This window comes from Mixophyes fleayi, chromosome 10 (genome assembly GCF_038048845.1).
Source record: "Mixophyes fleayi isolate aMixFle1 chromosome 10, aMixFle1.hap1, whole genome shotgun sequence".
NCBI lineage: Eukaryota > Metazoa > Chordata > Amphibia > Anura > Limnodynastidae > Mixophyes > Mixophyes fleayi.
The window spans coordinates 62,099,344-62,122,216 of NC_134411.1; the positions used below are offsets into that span (position 1 = coordinate 62,099,344).

Consider the following 22,873-nt stretch of genomic DNA (forward strand, 5'->3'; position numbering starts at 1 on the left):
TCTTCCTTTTTATGGTGCTTTATTGTCAGGATGGTAAATGTTTTGACACAGTATACTTGCACAGCAATCATGGAGACCCTAAACACTAGCTATACATAGTCCAGCTCTCTCTCAGGACCAGCCAGCTCACCCAGCGTTGGTCTTCGTGCACAAATGATATAAACAAGCTTTTATACCTGATACTCCTCCCCCAGCCTTAGCTTGATGGACAGGTGACACACCTACCTTCTCTTTAAAAGGAAATGCCCATCACTGGCTCTGTAATTTAAACAGACACACCCTGTCTGTTTGCTGAGAGGAAGAATTTCAAGTCATGTAAGTTAAACCAAATTTAAACTATTGCTTTTCATACATAGGTCTTTACATTCAATCTAGGTGCATTACTGCACAAATGTTTTACTCTACTTCCCTGCTTTCTCTGCATATTGCCAGCTAAATGCCTCCTTTTGTTACACTACCTAGCACACAGAAAAATAGTAAAAGCTATCCCTGTAATACATCATCTTCACATCTGCCAGCAGAAATGTGAATTACAGGAAACTGACTATTTTTTCTCATTCTGTGGCTAAAACATAGAAAGTAATGGCTCATTAAGTGAGGTTCAATCACTGTGCTGAACACTATCATTATACAGAAGCATTCACAAGAAGTATTTGCCTTTGTTAAGTCACATAATGTCCTGTCTGATATATTGCAGTTGATTTGTTTTTCGCCACAAGTGGATCTGCATAAGGATGCAAATGCTTCTTTATTTAACCACTATATATTATAGCACATTGGGAGTTATTCTTAACAGGAAAACAGAGATACTAGAGGGCACTCCACTGGCAGCACCATAGTGGAGTACCATTCTTATCATTTTATTTCAGTATCGGGTAGCAACAACTCCAACACCTGAGTGTCTTTTATACTGGAAAAACTTCAAACCTGGCACTTGACTTTGCACTGTCTTCAAATTATCTCATATTCTACATCCTGTCTGAAATGGCAAACTAGCCAGGCTGAAGACACTGTAGCATGGCTCAAGAAATATAACGTTCTTTATTTGTCAATAACTTTGGAGATATACCAACAACACCCCCAGCCCCTTTTCAGTGGCACTCGCAACTCCACCATCAGAGAGTAAAACCTATCGTCAGCAGGCTCTGTTAGCTATCAGTGCTTCTGAATTATATGAAACTACAGAATAGGAGAAGTTTGGATTTAACTTTAATCCATCAAAATATCCAAAAGATGAAAGAGTGTGAGAAGCAGAACACAGAATTTCTTACCTTAAACTTTATACTACCCATATCAGAAGGTAAGATTACTAATCTGGCATCACAAATTAATCTCTGTAAACTCAAATTGTTAGAGTTAGGGGAAAGGTTCTGCAGCAACAATTTGAGAACTAAGCCAGAAGTAAATAGGTGGTTTATCCCAGTATTTGCAGTGGAAAGGGCTTTTCGCCTTCCAGCGGAAGCTCCACCAAAAACTTTCATTGTGAAATTCCTACGCTACAAAAACAGGGATACTTTCCTTAAACTGGATAGGCAACAAGGCCCATTGAAAGTTTATCAAACTGTCACTGATTTCCATGACTGCTATGCATGTATAAAAAAGTTGTTCACAATTCATTCAATTCAAAAAGAGACTTTGATATCTACAACTCCTTATTCAACACTGTTCCTAGCAAATCTGTATATGGCGTCTGATAGAATTTCGCCAACTTTTTTCTTATTACAATGCATCTTGACAAATTTGTCCAACTACTGTCTGGGGAAATATTAACTCCTTCCATTTGACAAGCACTGAATATTGTAATTCCGAAATTTGAGAAATATTTACTTTTCCCTGAATTTTATCAGCCAATATTGCTGTTAACAACAAATATTAAAATAACGGAAAAGCTTCTTGCCATCATATTAAATAAGGTTATAGCCCAGATCGTCCAGCCAGACCGTACAGGATTTATTCCTTGGTAAATCCGGAAACTTTAATCTCAGACTGCTATACATGCATATACAGATGTCACACGGCACAGATGATAAAGCGGTGCTGGTGTTTCTTCATGCTACTAAGGCCTTTGATTGGTTATAACTGTTTTATATATTTGAAGTCACAATGTGTTTTGAGATATGTCCCAAAATTATTCAGTTGGTTATTTTCCATTCCAGCCATGAGGGTATGTATCCAGACTCTATAGACGGGACACGGGACCCCAATACAGTTTTCCAGTACTTCCTGCATTGATTGCTCCAGCCGTTGCATGTTTGATTAAATCACACCAATATGAGAGGGCTCTAGGCATGTGAAAATATTTATACTATTGCCCTTTACACTGATAGCATGCTCCACTTTCTAGAGGATTCCTCCCCATTGATCTCTTTCTGGAGGATCAGAAGACTTCTTTGGCAATCTGTTGAGGTCATTGATCACTTTGGACACTTTTCTGTTCTCAAGATAAACTGGTCAAAGTCTAACATATTCCCTATCCTCAAGAGATTCCTAGGGAGGGAAAGGCAGAGCAAACTGCAATGGACACAAACATTTACATATCTTGATATCTGGTTAACAATATGAATTATGAACAAATTATGTCTCACTTAATATTAACCCAATTATTGAGTATTATAATCCTAAACTAGACACTTGGAGACAGCTCCTTCTTACTATGCCAGGTAGAATAAGCATAATTAAAATGATAGTGAAACCAAGCTATATACTATTTACAACATGAAGCAATATATGTCCCTGAACGAGTCCTTCAGAAAAGAAATACAATTACCAAATATTGCCCATTAGGACAGGATGACAGGACTGAGATGTAGCCAGAGAATGGATGAATGTAGACACAGACATGCCCAGAATGAAAGGCACAAGGCTACAGGGTAGAACTAAGACTAATTCAACCTCAGAGGACAGTAGGCTTGATATAGGGACAAGCCACCACAAAATCCTCCAGCAGCCGTCAGTAACCTTATATATTCCTAGAGGCTACTGAATTTTTTTTCCACTTCTGCTTAATATTGCTCATGCATACATCGTAATTTGGCATGGCTGTCATAAGTTGTAGATCAGTGGAGCTCGCCTCCCAGGTATTTAATTTCTCATTATCTTGATAAACCTGGACCACTTCACAGACTTCTTAGCAAAGTGTTCATGAGACACAAGTTAGGGTATTTTCTGGTCCCATTTCATCATGGGTAACATGACTTCAGTTTTATTAAAGTATTTACATTTAATGACATTTCTAGCTCTTTTTCAAGGATGATTTTTGGTGCTTTGTTTCCCTATTTTGGTGTCCAATTTTGTAATTGACATCATTTCCTTGTAACCACTCTTGAGGGCTTTGTTGCTTATTGTATTATCATATTGGGAAATCATTTATTTTTGTTTGAGAATGTGCATTGTTTGTACTACTGCCTCTGCTGCTAGGTTTATCAACAGTGCATTGGAACATGCACTACAAAACAAAAAGGGAAAATTCTAGATAAGACTATAAAGCTGGTCTTATTTTGTGTGCAAAAACTTTTGTCTGAAATCAGCAGCAACCACTTGTTGGAAAACCAGCATATAACATTATAAGTTGTGTTGTTGTACATTTCCTTACGCTTGTACCATGTCGATTCGATGTCCAGTAATAAATTGACATGCTACATGCAAGTCAATAAAATAGATCGGATTACTATATGTTGTGTAAACTTTTATCATGTTTTAAGGAAACATAGTCAATATTTTGATACTATTATTTGAGACTAAACTAAATATCTCTATGCTTTTTAGGTATGGATAGATGCTGCAACACAAATTTTTTACTCTCTTGGGGCAGGATTTGGAGTACTGATTGCATTTGCCAGCTATAATAAATTTGATAACAACTGTTACAGGTAAGACTTGTTGAATTTTTTACCCTTTCAGCTAAACTGTCATTTGTTCTGAAACACTACAGAGAACATATAACTTGCTATAAAACACACTTGTATGAGACTCTTTTGTATTTGAAGTTTGGATATAAAATCTACATTAAATTTCTAATTAAACTTTATAGAACGAAAAGTTTTACAGATAATGAAAGTAGAAAGTGATTTCTTTGATCTATTTGTCATGTTATCATCTGTTTATGATGCTGCTATAAGGAGGGTCTACTAAAAGATAAACATGATGGTTCATTGCAAAACTATCATAGTTACAACAATACAAGGTCATGTGAATGATTCTAACATTATGTTTGCTTTTAAAAGTGTTATTACCTGAAATTACGCAGCACAATTACTTCTAGTAACCACTAAATGTCAACACAAACATCAAAAAATATCAAAAGCATCCACCATATACACGTATTCATTAATTATGTAAAATTAACTTATGTAATAACAAATTAAATGTTTTGGTCAAATAATATCTGTGCTTTTGATGCACTATTGTTGAAATTTTTGCCATGCTCTACTTACTTCATCATGAATATTGATCCGTGATGCATACCTGAAAAAATAGCTATTCTTCACTTACCAGATTACTGCATAGTTTGCATGCAGTCATCATGAACATTCTTACTAGTGTGTGTTAAACACATTTAGTGATAGCCCTCTGTTACTTTGTATCAGTTGGGAGCAAGTAGAAGCAGCCACCAGCGGTTGGGAGCCAAAGGAAACAGCTACCAGCCATTAAATAACAAATACACAACAATCTGAATAGACCCCTACTAAATGTGAAGCTCCTGCACTACTACTGTATTACATGGAAGCTTGAGTGATGACCACTGGGGTTTCCTTAAAGGAGAGAGAGCATCTGTGTCTAATAAGAGCCAGATCAACCCACCACATGGTGCTACTAGTATTAAAACGTGTTAATATGCTGTAACAAAAGCATATGGACTTCCATCTAAGTTTATGATAACAGCATATAAATATATGATCTTGTAGTAAGATAGAAGATATAAAAATGTGCCTTATGTTATAGGGAGAATACAATGCAAATCAAAGTAAAATTAAATAATAAGTAAATAAAATGATAAAACCCCACACAGAAACAAAATTAACACCCACACTTAATTATGGTTATGTAAGTATGCTAAAGTTCTAATAAAAAGCACATATAGGGATAGAAGGGATATAAATCACAGAGTAAATCTATTGATATACTTCAAGGGTATAGCCATGGTTATATTCAAGTTTCCCTATTTCTACAGTTTATTTATTTATATATGACCCAATAAAATACATTAGTTGATATTAACATTCAAATATTCTACCAAATGAAAGTCCTCTTTACCCCCCTAACCCCCCCCAAAGAGAAAACAAATAAACAATAACTTTGGTACACTAAGTAATACACTAAGTAAGACGTTATTCCTTTGTACTGCACAAATTAGAGACAGTTGGAATCTATGACATTTAAAGAGTGATGTGTTTGTCTAGTGTTTAGAGATGACTGAAATTGCAACAGAATTTCACACAAATTGAGTTTTGTTGGGAAACAGGCCAATGTGAAGTGGTGCAAAGTTCCAGAGGTACAATCTTCAAGTTCTGTTTTTGCTTAGCCATTCCACAAAATGCCACTCCGCACTATAATTACACGTTCCCCTTAACAGAAATTATTGCCTATAGAGTAGAAATGATGACAGTCATTCTGATTTGTAGTGTGATTAGTTTACAACTGAGAAAACTTAAGACCAAACACACAGTTTCTGCAGTAAATTTTCAAATATGCCAAACCATCTTCGTGTTTTGGTTTTGGATCTGAATCTCATTAAAACTGGTCAAAACAAGTAAAACCATGTAATGTTGAGTGTTTTTGTGCTCCTCAATTAGTATATATATATATATTACATATCAGAGACATTGTAGAGAGACAGTAATATAATCTCATTAGACAGACAGCAGTGACATCAGTACACGTTTTAGACAAGGCGATAAATTTAGATGAACAAAGCCTAATATGTATATTGACTGTATATTTTAACAAACCAAGCTCTTCAGAGACAGGGAATACCAGTTTTGTGACTGAATTGCTTGATTTGTTTGGGGTCCCAAGAAAGAAAACATTTTGATTGTTGTTTATTGAACTGTAGAATATATAGGGATTTTAACAATTTACTAATGGACTTTAGCCTAACAGTGGTCATGTTTTTAAATGTTGACAATGTCATCACCTTCATTCACTGATGTCATTATCATCATAAAATATTAGCTCATTCACACTGGAATACAGCATTAGATATTATGTTTGTAATTGGCAGCAACAGTGGTATTCCTCATACAATTTGTATTTCATTTTGATGAACACCAGTTTTTCAATGATCGCTCACAATGTTCCGGGCTATGCTAAACAGTCTTTCCGAGTACACACTGAAGTGTGGGAAGCTTAGTACAAGGGCTATAAATTACCTTTTTTATCCCAGATTTCAAAAGGACTATCAGAGATATTAAATACCACCAATCTACCAATAGAAGGTGTATCAGATTAAGACATGGCAGAGGTGTCAGTTGTTATATATTATTGTGACATCTTCAGTATTCCAACCAAAATGCAGTTCCTGTACGCAGTGCTGGAACAAGAGGCTTATATTTATGCCAGAAAGCATCAAAAAAAGTTAAGATGATTTGTAAATTATTGTTCTCAATAAGAGGATTTGGATTTTGAATACAATGATTTTTGGGGTGCTCACTTTTTTTTATTTTATTTTTTAAATAAATAGTTTTTTGAAGAGTTTTACAAGATTAAAACAGTACATTTACATATAAAAAGGACTACATCAGTCAAGACAGAACATATGATTTTAACACAATAGTAGAATTGTGAATGTGGAAATGCTTAATTGTGCATAGTTTTGATAATGGACTAGTTTATGCTCAGGATCAAAAATATTGTAAATGTTATGTGACAACTAACATAAAGTACTGAATCATAAAACACATATTTTTCACTAAAAATCAGAAGAGATATTCTTATACAATGACATGTAGAGAGACCTAAGAAGCAGGCAGATAACAAAGGGAGAAAACACATACCCCAGGTAAATTGGAGGTTGTTTTAAGAATATTCTGGTTTCATACCAAATTGTCTGATGAAAGCACTTCCAAAGCTGTTCTCTCAGGGAAATAGATAACGTGTTAATATAGCTTTCCCAGGTTTCAAAGAATTTGCAAGGGAATTTTTCTTTTTGAAGGGATGCCTCCAACCAGTCCATTTGCATAGTAAAAAATAACTTTCCTTTAAAAAGATCAAGTGTGGGTGGAGAATTCTGGATCCACATGTGCAGGACGCAGTTTCTGGTAACAGCAGATATTGTTAGTAAACATTTTTTGCTTCCTTTAGTAGCTCTCACATTCTGTGGCAAAATAGAACAACTGGCCCATTCAGGTGTAAATGGCAAATTATTTAACAGGTCCGCCAATGCGAATCTCCACTCGCGGGTGCAGAAAGTCTATATGATAAGACAGTCACAAAATGTAACAGATTCTGGATACTATATTACTAATCTTGATTAGCGCTGGCTTACCTGAGGTGCGGAGTCTAACGATCTCCCCGGTGTTCACCAAGAACCGCCGCAAGGCGGGGTGGGCTTCGCTGCCAGGAGTCGCAGGTCGCGGTCCCCAGGTTCGCCTCAAGATGTAGTACAGCGGAGTGAAGCGGTGGTAGCGGAGTCAACAAGCCGGTTCGGTACACAGGAATGGAGTCAGGCAGAATCAGAAGGCAACTCGGAGTCAACAAGCCAGGTTCGGTACACGGGTCACAAGAATAGGAGAATGGTCAGCAAGCCGGGTCGGTACACAGGGAATAGAGAGCCAGGGAAGTCAAACAGGCAGAGATCAGCACACAGGAGACACAGGAAACAGGAAGACACTGCAATCCACGAAGAGCAGGAGCCAGGAACAGGTAAGTGTTGCTCTGACACTCAGCGAGTGTCAGAGTGAGGTTTTTATACAGAAGGGGATTCAAAATCCCCGCCTCTAGGTTGTGGTCATGTGACCGCCTCCGGGTGCGGTCACATGGTCCTGAATGCGGAAGTGCGGCTGGACGGAGCGGCGGGGATAAGGTAAGTCCGTAACACAAAAACAGTGGAACAGGCCAACCTGAGACCAACTACACTTGAGACAGTTAGGATCCTCAGATAGACCCATAATAAATCTACAATGAGTTGAAAGATCTCCTCTGTGAAAAATGCTGAGAAACAATTCCACATATGTGGAGGCGGGAACTAACTTAACAGAAGTGCTATGAGTTTCAACTAAAACATCATTGTTTAACTGGGGAAAGTACTGTAACAATTGAGTGAGGCCATTTTGAATAGTAGTGTGATTTACGTCACTTCTCAAAAAGTTATAGTTTAAAAAGTTTGCCTTTCTTATGGTGGGAAAAGGCATTAAGTGGGTATCAGTCTATGTCAGAGTAGAAGGAGAAGGACAATTTTAGCATAGTGTTGGGCCTGGATAAATCTCAAACCACAGGGGCCTACAAAGGAGAAATATTCACTAGGCTAGATATATCAAATTGGTGTTTTGGCAGTTTTATCCAGTAGATGACCGACGGAACACTAGCTCTTGACTCCCATGTAGCAAATGGACGTGCTGTCTTGGAATTTGGGGTTTGCAATTAGAGGTAAGTGGATTGATTTATAAGGATTGAGATTAAATTTATGTCTCATGATATGCTACATTTTTCTAACAGAGATTAGAAGTGGATTGTCCATTATATGGCTTTTTTTATAACGGCTGGGATTTCCTGATTGTGGACATGGAGAAAGGTTTTAATATGTAGATTTGGAAGAAATTGTAGATTTGGGAGAAATAAGACAAAGAGATAATTGACAAGCTGTACATCTTTGTTTGTGAGAAGTAATAGTACTGTTTGCAAAGAGTAAAATAATTTTGGGATGGACACTATCTTCAGGTAAGGGTCAAGATAAGGGAGATTAAGATGTTCCAAGCCTGCCAAGTAATCTAGAATATTAAGGATGACTTTGCCAAATTCACGTTTATAGAGAGTGGTCAGATTTTTGGGGAGTTGAATTCCTATATAGGACATGGATTTGGTTGTTTAGTGTAAAGGGAGTTTATAAGCCCACTGGGGTCTAGTTTGACCCATCCTAAGACACAAGGCCATCAATTTTTCAAAATTAACCTGAAACCCCAACCACGACCCAACTTTCAATCAGAGGGATCAAGTAGGACTCTGTATTACATATATATAGATATAGATATATAGATATAGAAATATATATATATATATATATATATATATATATATATATATATATATATATATATATATATATAGTATTGTCACTGTACCTATCTGAATGCAGTGACCATTTCTCTATATAACTCACAGCATAGGGTCCGGCAATAGATTAAATAGCAATGGAAACATTGGACCTCCCTGTTTAGTTCCCTATGTCATTTCCAGAGGACTTCTAAGCAAACCATTAACTGTCAGAGAGGTAGATAGTTTATCATAAAAGTACTGGATTGTGGCTCTGAAGTCTTCTCCAAGGCCTCACCTCTCCAAAATGGCGTACATAAAAGCTCTATGGATGTCAAGGCTCAAGAACATTTTAAAAGAATTGGGGACCCCATAAAAAGCTGCACCTGGAGCGGATGCCTTTAACCAAAGCCTACTTGATGATCATTTAACAGAGAAGGTAAAATACCCAGATGCCTTTTTGCAATAATCCTTGAAAGTATCTTAAAGTCCAGGTTCAATTGTGTGATAGGTCAATATGAGAACATTAGTACTGGGTCTTGACCTGTATAGAGTCCTTGGGCCTGGTATAGGGATGAGGGTTGTATAGGCTTGTTTAAAGTGGGGGTATTGGGGGTGTGCCCTATGGATGGTAATTCCAGCAGTATCAGCAATTTATAGTATTTGTGTGAGTAACCATTGGGGCCAGGAGATTTGTGAAGTTTCAGTTCTAAAATAATGTCAGTAATTTCATGGGCAGTGATAAATAATCTTTCTGAGAATTACTTAGGCAAGTCTGCTTCTTGTAACTGCTTATTTAAGAGTGCCTCATTAGGGGAAGTCTTAGAGTAAAGGTCTGTTTAATATTTGAAAAAAGCCTCTGCCATCTCTTTACATTTAATCAAAGGAGAGGGGGAATTATTAGTTTTAATTGCACCTATATGATTTCTATGTCTGGCATTTTTTGACTATTATCTAGAAGTTTACCAGTTACCACATTGACCGCATCTGTAGTATTTATTTTATTTAAAGTCATGTTTAAATTGGGCCTGATATAAAATTAAGCTATCAAGATTTTGTTTCACCTGTTTATAGTTAGCCAAGGAAAAATCATTTGGGTCAGATGCATGAGCAGCAAACCTGTAAGAGCTGAGCCAGAGACTGATATTTTTTATTAGCTTCCTTCCTTTTGTTTGTATTATAAGCCATATTATTTTCTCTCATTACTACCTTGTAAGTCTCCCAGAATAACACAGGGCCCCCAGGTGCTCAATGGCCTTGGCCAAAAAGTCCATCTAATAGTGTTTAAGGCAGTGGTTCCCAAACTTTTGCAGTTCGCGGCACCCTTAGAGTCTCCATAATTTTTTTAAGGCACCCCTCCAAAATAATTACAGAGCAGTCCTGTTTTAGAAGTAGTTGGGTCAAAAAATTGTGATAAGTATTTAGGTCAGGACAAAAATGCTTATTTAGTTGTATGCAAAAATGCCCCCTCTGCATCCAGACACTCGGCCCTCTCTCACGCTGCCCCCTCTGCCCTCTCTCACGCTGTCCCCCCTCCTCTGTCCTCTGTCACGCTGTCCCCCCTCCTCTGCCCTCTGTCACGCTGTCTCCCTCCTGTCACAATGTCCCCCTCCACTGCCCCTCTCACGCTGTCCTCCTCCTCTGCCCACTGTCCCCCTCCTCTGCCCTCTGTCACGCTGTCCCAGCTCATCTGCCCTCTGTCCCCCTCCTCTGCCCTCTGTCACGCTGTCCCAGCTCCTCTGCCCTCTGTCAAGCTGTCCCAGCTCCTCTGCCCTCTGTCAAGCTGTCCCAGCTCCTCTGCCCTCTGTCCCCCTCCTCTGCCCTCTGTCACAGCTCCTCTGCCCTCTGTCACAGCTCCTCTGTCACGCTGACTCCCTCATGTCACACTGTCCCCCTCCACTGCCCCTCTCACGCTGTCCCAGCTCATCTGCCCTCTGTCAAGCTGTTCCAGCTCCTCTGCCCTCTGTCCCTCTCCTCTCACGCTGTCCCCCTCCTCTGCCCTCTGTCACGCTGTCTCAGCTCCTCTGCCCTCTGTCCCCCTCCTCTGCCCTCTCATGTTGTTCCCCTCCTCTGCCCTCTGTCATGCTGTCCCAGCTCCTCTTGCCCTTGGTCCCCCTCCTCTGCCCTCTCACCTTGTCCCCCTCCTCTGCACTCTGTCACGCTGTCCCAGCTCCTCTGCCCTCTGTCAAGCTGTCCCAGCTCCTCTGCCCTTTGTCCCCCTCCTCTGCCCTTGGTCCTAGCTCCTCTGCCCTTGGTCCCAGCTCCTCTGCCCTCTGTCCCCCTCCTGTCACGCTTTCACTCTCCTCTGTCCCCCTCCTGTCACGCTGTCACTCTCCTCTGTCCCCCTCCTGTCACGCTGTCACTCTCCTCTGTCCCCCTCCTGTCATGCTGTCACTCTCCTCTGTCCTCCTCCTGTCATGCTGTCACTCTCCTCTGTCCCCCTCCTGTCACGCTGTCACTCTCCTCTGTTCCTCTCCTGTCACGCTGTCACTCTTCTCTGTCCCCCTCCTGTCACGCTGTCACTCTCATCTGTCCCCCTCCTGTCACGCTGTCACTCTCTCTGTCCCCCTCCTGTCACGCTGTCACTCTCCTCTGTCCCTCTCCTGTCACGCTGTCACTCTCCTCTGTCCCTCTCCTGTCACGCTGTCACTCTCCTCTGTCCCTCTCCTGTCACGCTGTCACTCTCCTCTGTCCCCCTCCTGTCACTCTCCTCTGCCCCTCTCCTGTCACTCTCCTCTGTTCCTCTCCTGTCACGCTGTCACTCTCCTCTGTCCCTTTCCTGTCACTCTCCTCTGTCCCTCTCCTGTCACGCCGGGACCCAGCATTCTCCTCTCTCACGCAGCTGTCATATCAGTGACAGGCTGCGTGAGAGAGGAGGATGCTGGGTCCCGGCGCTGCGCGGATTGGTAAGTGTTTCTGTTTGGTGTTTTTATGGCTGGCCCGCGGCACCACTGAGACAGCGCCGCGGCACCCCTGGGAGCCGCGGCGCACAGTTTGGGAACCGTCGGGTTTAAGGTGTTGTTGGAAATGTTCCATGTGATACAAATAGGATGGTCATTTCTAAGAAACATTCTGATGACCCACTAAGGGAAGACGGTTTGAGAGGGATACTGGGGCATGATCTGAAACAATGATATTTCCCAAGTCCACCTTAATAGCTTCTGATATTAGGGGATCCTCTAACAGGATATAATCAATTCTCAAAGTGGAGTTGTGGACCTCAGAGTTAAAGTGAACTGTTTATCCGTGGGGTTTAGTAATCTCTAGGGATCAGTGAAGCCATGTGTGATTTTAAGTTTAGCTATCTATTTCATATGTCTGAGCGTATATTCTGAGGGAGCAGTTGCTTATCAAGGCTAGGATTATCAACCATATTAAAATTAGAGATGAGCGCACTCGGATTTCCTGAATCCGAGCCCACCCGAACGTTGCCGATCCGAGTCGGATCCGAGACAGATCCGGGTATTGGCGCCAAATGAAAAATTTAAACCGAGGCTCGGAGTCATAATCCCGCTGTCGGATCTCGCGATACTCGGAACCTATAAATTCCCCGCTAGTCGCCGCCATCTTCACTCGGGCATTGATCAGGGTAGAGGGAGAGTGTGTTAGGTGGTCCTCTGTTCTGGTAGATCTCGTGCTGTGCTGTTTAGTTCTGTGCTGTGCTGTGTTCTGCAGTATCAGTCCAGTGGTGCTGTGTGCTGTGCTCTGTCAATTTTGAGTTCAGTGGTGCTGCTGGGTCCTGTGTGCTGTGTCCTGTTCAGTCCAGTGGTCCTGTGTCCCGTGCTCTGTGCTTCTAAGGGCATAGTTATTTCCCCTATATTCCCAAGTGTTTAAAAAATTAAAAAAAAGTTAATAAAAAAAATATACAAAAAACTAATTACATTTTTTTTTAATTACAACAAAATTTGCCAAACCAATCCTGCAGTATAAGCCCATTGGTACTGCAATATTACCAAGTTCACACATTCAGCAGTAAAAGTCCAGTGGTATTGCTGCAATATTACAAAGTTCACACATTCTGCAGTATCAGTCCAGTGGTGCTGTGTGCTGTGCTCTGTCAATTTTGAGTTCAGTGGTGCTGCTGGGTCCTGTGTGCTGTGTCCTGTTCAGTCCAGTGGTCCTGTGTCCTGTGCTCTGTGCTTCTAAGGGCATAGTTATTTCCCCAATATTCCCAAGTGTTTAAAAAAATTTAAAAAAGTTATAAAAAAAAATAAATAATAATAATTTTGAAAAAAATTAATTACAACAAAATTTGCAAAACCAATCCTGCAGTATAAGCCCATTGGTACTGCAATATTACCAAGTTCACACATTCTGCAGTATCTTGTGCTACATATAATGGAGAGCAAAAATTTGGAGGATAAAGTAGAGAAAGATCAAGACCCACTTCCTCCTAATGCTGAAGCTGCTGCCACTTGTCATGACATAGACGATGAAATGCCATCAACGTCGTCTTCCAAGCCCGATGCCCAATCTCCTAGTACAGGGCATGTAAAATCCAAAAAGCCCAAGTTCTCAAAAAAAAGCAAAAAGAGAAACTTAAAATCATCTGCGGAGAAACGTAAAGTTGCCAATATGCCATTATGACACGTAGTGGCAAGGAACGGCTTAGGTCCTGGCCCGTGTTCATGACTAGTGGTCCAACTTCACCCAAGGATCTTAGCCCTCCTCCTCCTCCCCCCCCTACAAAAAATTGAAGAGAGTTATGCTGTCAGCAACAAAACAGCAAACAACTCTGCCTTCTAAAGAGAAATTATCACAAATCCCCAAGGCGAGTCCAAGGGTGTTGGTGGTTGTCAAGCCTGACCTTCCCATCACTGTACGGGAAGAGGTGGCTCGGGAGGAGGCTATTGATGATGTAGCTGGCGCTGTGGAGGAACTTGATGATGAGGATGGTGATGTGGTTATTGTAAATGAGGCATCAGGGGGGGAAACAGCTGATGTCCATGGGATGAAAAAGCCCATCGTCATGCCTGGTCAGAAGACCAAAAAATGCACCTCTTCGGTCTGGAGTTATTTTTATCCAAATCCGGACAACCAATGTATGGCCATATGTAGCTTATGTAAAGCTCAAATAAGCAGGGGTAAGGATCTTGCCCACCTAGGGACATCCTCCCTTATACGTCACCTGAATAACCTTCATAGTTCAGTGGTTAGTTCAGGAACTGGGGCTAGGACCGTCATCGGTACAGGGACACCTAAATCCCGTGGTCCAGTTGGATACACACCAGCAACACCCTCCTCGTCAACTTCCTCCACGATCTCCATCAGATTCAGTCCTGCAGCCCAAGTCAGCAGCCAGACTGAGTCCTCTCCAATACGGGATTCATCCGAGGAATCCTGCAGCGGTACGCCTACTACTGCCACTGCTGCTGTTGCTGCTGTTAGTCGGTCATCTTCCCAGAGGGGAAGTCGTAAGACCGCTAAGTCTTTCACAAAACAATTGACCGTCCAACAGTCATTTGCCATGACCACAAAATACGATAGTAGTCACCCTATTGCAAAGCGTATAACTGCGGCTGTAACTGCAATGTTGGTGTTAGACGTGCGCCCGGTGTCCGCCATCAGTGGAGTGGGATTTAGAGAGTTGATGGAGGTATTGTGTCCCCGGTACCAAATCCCGTAGAGATTCCACTTCACTAGGCAGGCGATACCAAAAATGTACAGAGAAGTACGATCAAGTGTCCTCAGTGCTCTGAAAAATGCGGTTGTACCCACTGTCCACTTAACCACGGACATGTGGACAAGTGGTTCTGGGCAAACGAAGGACTATATGACTGTGACAGCCCACTGGGTAGATGCATCGCCTTCCGCAGCAACAGCAACAGCTGCATCAGTAGCAGCATCTACAAAATGGCTGCTCGTGCAAAGGCAGGCAACATTGTGTATTACAGGCTTTAATAAGAGGCACAACGCTGACAACATATTAGAGAAACTGAGGGAAATTATCTCCCAGTGGCTTACCCCACTTAGACTCTCATGGGGATTTGTGGTGTCAGACAATGCCAGTAACATTGTGCGGGCATTAAATATGGGCACTTTCTAGCACGTCCCATGTTTTGCCCACACCATTAATTTGGTGGTGCAGCATTACCTCAAGAGTGACAGGGGTGTGCAGGAGATGCTTGCGGTGGCGCTCAAAATTGCTGGACACTTTCGGCATTCAGCCAGTGCCTACCGCAGACTAGAGGCACATCAAAAAAGCATGAACCTGCCCTGCCATCACCTCAAACAAGAGGTTGTGACGCGCTGGAACTCCACCCTCTATATGCTGCAGAGGATGGAGGAGCAGCAAAAGGCCATTCAGGCCTACACAGCCACCTACGACATAGGCAAAGGAGTGGGGATGCGCCTGAGTCAAGCGCAGTGGAGACTGATTTCCGTGTTGTGCAAGGTTCTCCAGCCGTTTGAACTTGCCACACGAGAAGTCAGTTCCGACACTGCCAGCTTTAGTCAGGTCATTCCCCTGATCAGGCTGTTGCAGAAGCAGCTGGAGAAAGTGAGGGAGGAGCTGGTAAACCATTGCGATTACACCAAGCATGTAGCTCTTGTGGATGTAGCCCTTCGTACGCTTTGCCAGGATCCGAGGGTGGTCACTCTTTTAAAGTCAGAGGAATACATTCTGGCCACCGTGCTTGATCCCTGGTTTAAAGCGTATGTTGTGTTTCTGTTTCCGGCGGACACAAGTCTACAGCGGTGCAAAGACCTTCTGGTCAGGAGATTGTCCTCTGAAGAGGACCGTGACATGCCACACTCTCATTTTCTTCCACCTCTATGGCTGCGAGGAAAAAGCTCAGTTTTCCTAAAAGAGCCGCTGGCGGGGATGCTGATAACATCTGGTCCGGACTGAAGGACCTGCCAACCATTGCAGACATGTCTACTGTCGCTGCATTGGATGCTGTCACAATTGAAAAAATGGTGGAGGATTATTTTGCTGACACCATCCAAATAAACATGTCAGACAGTCCATATTGTTACTGGCAGGAAAAAAAGGCAGTTTGGAAGCCCCTGTACAAACTAGCTCTATTTTACCTGAGTTGTCCCTCATCCAGTGTGTACTCGAAAAGAGTTTTTAGTGCAGCGGGGAACCTGGTCAGTGAGCGGAGAAGGAGGTTGCTTCCTCACAACGTTGAAAAAATGATGTTTATAAAAATGAATAATCAATTCCTCAATGAAGTACAGCACTGCCCTCCCGATAGTACAGAGGGACCTGTGGTTGTGGAGTCAAGCGGGGACGAATTGATAATGTGTGAGGAGGAGGAAGTACACACTGTAGGGGGAGAGGAATCAGAGGTTGAGGATGAGGACGACATCTTTCCTCAGTAGAGCCTGTTTAGTTTGTACAGGGAGAGATGAATTGTTTTTTTGGTGTGGGGGCCCAAACAAACCAATCATTTCAGCCACAGTTGTTTGGTAGGCCCTGTCGCTGAAATGATTGGTTTGTTAAAGTGTGCATGTCCTATTTCAACAACATAAGGGTGGGTGGGAGGGCCCAAGGACAATTCCATCTTGCAACTATTTTTTTTGCATTATGTGACCATTCAACAGTCGTTTGCCATGTTCAAAAAGTAAAAGAAAATGTCAACAAATTCAAAAAATTTAATCAAAAGTTAAATGCCCTGTCATTATTTAATGTTAATATGTTATAAACACTACACTTGGAACTTGGAGGAGGTATTGTGGCTCCGGTATCAAATTTAGTACCAGGGCCACCCCACTACGCAGTTTAGATACTTGTTTGTTGGAATTCTGACCAGTTGAGGGTGTAACTATTTATTATATTGTGGCCCCGGTATCAAATTTAGTACCGGGGCCACCCCACTACGCAGTCCAGATACTTGTTTGGTGGAACTCTGACCAGTTGAGGGTGTAACTATTTATTATATTGTGGCCCCGGTATCAAATTTAGTACCGGGGCCACCCCACTACGCAGTCCAGATACTTGTTTGGTGGAATGCTGACCAGTTGAGGGTGTAACTATTTATTATATTGTGGCCCCGGTATCAAATTTAGTACCGGGGCCACCCCACTAAGCAGTCCAGAATTTTTTTTTGGGGAATTCAGAGCCGTGGAGGGTTTTTTATTAATTATATTGTGGTGACCACTCCTCTACGCAGTCCAGGTACATTATTCGGTGCGATTCATACCAGTTGATGGTTTTCTTATTATATATATTGTGGTGACCACTCCTCTACGCAGTCCAGATACATTTATTGGTGCGAATCATACAAGTTCAGGGTTTTTAAAATATATTGTGGTGACCCACTCCTCTACGCAGTCCAGGTACATTTTTTGGTGCGATTAAGAACAGTTGATGGTTTTCTTATTATATTGTGGTGACCCACTCCTCTACGCAGTCCAGGTACATTATTCGGTGCGATTTCGACCAGTTGATGGTTTTCTTATTATATTGTGGTGACCCACTCCTCTACGCAGTCCAGGTACATTTTTCGGTGCGATTCAGACCAGTTGATGGTTTTCCTATTATATATATTGTGGTGACCACTCCTCTACGCAGTCCAAATACATTTATTGGTGCGAATCATACAAGTTCAGGGTTTTTAATTTATATTGTGGTGACCACTCCTCTACGCAGTCCAGGTACATTATTCGGTGTGATTCATACCAGTTGATGGTTTTCTTATTATATTGTGGTGACCACTCCTCTACGCAGTCCAGATACATTTATTGGTGCAAATCATACAAGTTCAGGGTTTTTAATTTATATTGTGGTGACCACTCCTCTACGCAGTCCAGGTACATTTTTTGGTGCGATTCATACCAGTTGATGGTTTTTTTATTATATTGTGGTGACCACTCCTCTACGCAGTCCAGATACATTTATTGGTGCGAATCATACAAGTTCAGGGTTTTTAAATTATATTGTGGTGACCCACTCCTCTACGCAGTCCAGGTACATTTTTTGGTGCGATTAAGACCAGTTTATGGTTTTCTTATTATATTGTGGTGACCCACTTCTCTACGCAGTCCAGGTACATTATTCGGTGCGATTCAGACCAGTTGATGGTTTCCTTATTATATTGTGGTGACCCACTCCTCTACGCAGTCCAGGTACATTATTTGGTGCGATTCAGACCAGTTGATGGTTTTCTTATTATATTGTGGTGACCAACTCCTCTACGCAGTCCAGGTACATTATTCGGTGTGATTCAGACCAGTTGATGGTTTTCTTATTATATTGTGGTGACCACTCCTCTACGCAGTCCAGATACATTTATTGGTGCGAATTATACAAGTTCAGGGATTTTAATTTATATTGTGGTGACCACTCCTCTACGCAGTCCAGGTACATTATTCGGTCCGATTCAGACCAGTTTATGGTTTTCTTATTATATTGTGGTGACCACTCCTCTACGCAGTCCAGATACATTTTTTTGGTGCGATTAAGACCAGTTGATGTTTTTTTTTTATTATATTGTGGGGACCACTCCACTACGCAGTCCAGAAAGATACCTCGTTGCAACGTTTTGGACTAATAACTATATTTTGAGGTTTTCAGAATACTCTGTAAATTAGTGGAAATGCTTGTTATTGAATGTTATTGAGGTTAATAATAGCGTAGGAGTGAAAATAAGCCCAAAAACTTGATTTTTGAACTTTTTATGCTTTTTTCAAAAAAAATCCGAATCCAAAACCTTAAATCCGAACCAAAACCTTTCGGCAGGTGTTTTGCGAAACAAATCCGAACCCAAAACATCACGAAAATCCGAATCCAAAACACAAAACAGGAGACACCAAAAGTCGCCGGTGCACATCCCTAATTAAAATAACCTCCAATAACTAGATTTGGTGTGTCACGCGAGGCTATCCGTTGTGAAATATGTTGAAAGAACTCTTGTTGGTGAACATTGGGAGGTATAGATTTAAGAGTGTATATTTTAGAGTCCAATATCGTTTTCGAAAATGTCTAATACAGATTTTTTCCCAATTAAATAGCCATGCCCATAAGATCAAGATCCTAGGAAGGTGTATCCCGAATAGCAAGGCTAATTCAGTACAAGGGGAAATATCTGGTCTCTCTTGCGCCACAATCTCTGGAACATAAATGTGGTACATGCGAATAAGAAAAACAACAAGGTTTGAACATTGTTGGTCAATTGCGATCTGCTTCTGTCTGCAGTACAGTATCTCCTCTGTCTATGCTGTTTTGCCTATACCAGATTGTGCCTGCAGGTGGTTAAGCTCTTATCATTTCATCTGGATCCTGATTACCTTTGCCTGGTGTGATGAAACAAGGTATTGATCTCACCTCAATCAGTCTGTGCCTCGTTTCTCACAAAGTATGGACTATAAAAACATACTTTTTCTAGCCCTCTAGTTCTGCATATTTGTCAATCATATTTAAACTTTTGTGTATTGTATTTGTAAGTAGTTAATATGTCTGGCAGCATGGTTTTCCTATCTTGTGTATACATGCAGACTAGTCCATTGTTTCAGCCTAGGCTGAATTATTAGGATGGATTATTGTCCACCAATTTCTTGTATGACTGCAATGTCTCTGGATTGTGACCTCTCTTGTTTAAACAACTTCTGCTGTATAGCTATAGAACAATACCTGTCCTTAATTATATAGTAGCTCATCTCCTATCCCTTTGTCTGCATGTTTACCTGTAAAAGGTAAACACAGAAAAGGACCAATCAGACGGGTCCTGAAACTTCTGCATAGGTTATTTCTGCCTTTAAAAGACAGCTTCCCATAACAGCAAATTGGCATTCACTACCAAGTGATAGCTGAAGTCAGGCTGGTTTTGAGATCTAGGTCTCTGCCCCTGACAAGAAAGGTACAATCGGTCCCTGGAGTATTGCCCTTGTCCTGGTTAGCTGTGTGTTCGCTCAAAGCGGAGTAATAGTGACCCAGAACCACTGTCTTGCTGGTAGCATCAAAAGAGAGAGGGGAAGAAGCTTGAATGGATAGACAATAGCCCCTGAAGGTGATTAGGATACTGGTGAGGTGTTTTAATTATACCCTGTATGTTGTCTATGCCAGACTGTAGTGCTATTTGTTGCAGTTTATTATTTAAATATTATAATTGTTGTTTGGTGCCACCATTTTGTTAAATAAACCTATTTATTTTATTTTGAATATTGCCTTTGATAGGTACTGGGTAGGTCAGCTCTGTGACACAGAACGATACACTAAGCCCAGTATCCTCACACCTGGCCTTTATTAAGGCTACCTTTCCAACAGACTGGTACATCAATTGTTACTATTGCTGATCTATCTCAGAAATCCTGTGCTCTGTTCATGATTTATTTCTTGGTATCTGACTGTTGTTTGTCTTATCGAATTGCATTTTGCTATGACTCTGACCTCAGCTTTCTGAACTTCCTCCTGTCTGCTCCTTCTGTGGATCATCCAGTTTCTGCTTCAAGACAGCATATTAATAAGCCTATACCCATCATTTCTAGACTGTTTCTCTCAGCATACAGCAATATCTGCTGCCTGGGTATTATCAACATCACTGTATTCTGCATCCTGAGTTTCCTGTTGCCTCTTGTGGTTTCGCAGCATTTTTATCCATCACCTGTGATTGTGCAGCTCTGCTACAGACAATATATTATATTTAGCTATTACCTGTGATCATCCCACCTCTGCTATAGACAACCTATTTCTAAGTCTTCTGAGCATTGTTCTATGTTCTGCTCCTGCTAGCTGCTAATAGTGCAGCACCCTGTTCCTATTGTTTATTTCATACATTATCAGCTTGCTATTGTTGCCTTTGCTACTGCCAATATCCACTGCCATTATATTATCAATTCCATTGAACTCTGCATCTACTACCTGCTGTGCCTCTGGACTTGTGCTGACTGTGTTACCATTCTCTGCATCTAGTATTTACCTGTGTGATTCTTGTTTTAAATAAAGAACTGTTTTCATTTTCAGTATTCTCTATGGTTTGCATACTGGGAATTTTGACAGTATGAACTGGGCAAAAAAAATTGAGCGTGCAGAATGTACACTCCCTGCTCTTGAATAAGGGCTCCTACTTTTTTGAATTATGAACTCAGTGTTTGGTATGTCGGAAACCATGTCTGAAATTCCTCAGCTCCAGATGCTTCAATTTGATATTTTACAAGTTCGCTCTTAAGAGACACAGGTGTCTACATTATTACTAGATTTGCTTGAACAGTTTCCTGTTTCCGTTCTACGTGTTTCCTGTTTAAATACAAGTTCTGGAACAATTACATTTTCTTGCAAAGTTAATGTCTAGACCATAGTGCACCCTCCAGTGTCTACTCTCCACTATAAAAATACTTTTCTGCACCTGCTCAAATGCATATGGCCCCTGCACTGATGATTTCAGGCTTGCAGGTCACTGACGTCTTTTTGTCCGAGGAGGAATGCACGCACAGAAGAGTTAACCACCTATGTCTTTACTGTGACAGTTCTGAGAACTTACTGGTGCAATGCCCTCTGCGTAGACCCAAATCATCTACTGGTTACCCCAAGGGTTCTCTGGACTCTGAAAACAAATGCAACTTAGGATTGCTTACTACACCCACTTCAAGGACAGCTACACTTTATACGTGCTCAGTTCGAATTTGCAGAATCACTTTTAGATCCAACCTCTGGTTCATCTGTGCCATCTTCTATATCGCTAAGTACTCCAATCTTGGAGTTACCTCTGGGTTCTGTCCAATATGAGCAATCCTTTGTTCCCAAAAAGTCCTGTAAAAAGAAAGAGAAGAAGAAGAGGATAGGGACTTCTTACTATCAGCTTTCTTTTGTATACATTTTTCATCCTTTGAAAATTCCTCATCTAATACACCATGATAGCCAGCTACTTGCCCAATTGTAGACTATAAGGGGGTTCTGTCACAATCTGCCTCTGTCTGCAGTACATCAGCTCCTCTGTGGATGATGCTTTGCATATACCAGATACTGCCTGCAAGGGGTTAAGCTCTCATCATTTCATCTGGATCCTGGTCACCTGTGCCTGGCCTTTATTAAGACTGCCTTTCCAGCAGACTTAAACCAGTTCATCAATTGTCACTGTTGCTATTCTCTCTCAGAACTTCTGTGATCTGGAGCTGATTTATCACCTGGTATCTGTTAGGAACTCCCAAGTCAGTACAGTGAAACTCGGGAACTACTCAGAAGGCCAGGTGTTCGCTGGAGCCCCTAGTGGTGGGGACAGACTGGGCTGCGGGCCGACCGAGGGTCGAGTAGCGTATACTGACTTAAAGGAGTTTCCCAGAAGTGGAGTGATTGGTGGACTGTAGTATAAGAAGAATCCAAGGTCAAAAGGTCACAGGCACAGATGCAATATCCAAGGGCAAGCGAAGGGTCAAACTCACAGGCAGAGAAGCAAAATCCGAATTCCAGGCAAAGGTCAAGGTCAGAAGAGAAGGGTCACAGGTCCAATAACAAGCAGGGGTCAAACACGGGTAGTCAAATCTAAGGTAGCAGGAACCAAAACGGATAGTACAAGCAGGCAGCAGGACTGAGGACAGAGCGCTATAACTGGCAGTGAGGCTGCAGACCTCACTGCCTTAAATGTACAGATGAGCCAATCAGAGTCTAGCTCTGAAAATACTTCCAGGAGCTGATTAATGAATAAATCACAGACTAATAGCCAGCAGGCTATTAGATCTTCCTGTGCACGCGCCCAGCTGTCCCCTGTTGCCGGGACGCGGCGCTATAGTGCTGGGCGTCCGGCCGTCG

At 41.6% G+C, this 22,873-nt stretch overlaps 1 protein-coding gene across 1 annotated transcript in view; it reads left to right on the forward strand.

The window, feature by feature from the left end:
* The window catches only part of SLC6A2 (solute carrier family 6 member 2), a 548,687-nt gene that overhangs the window by 207,209 nt on the left and 318,605 nt on the right, over positions 1–22,873 (forward strand). The window contains exon 6 of the mRNA XM_075188836.1: positions 3,766–3,869. Within this exon, the coding sequence (XP_075044937.1) occupies positions 3,766–3,869 (104 nt within the window). The remainder of the gene's footprint in view (positions 1–3,765; positions 3,870–22,873) is intronic.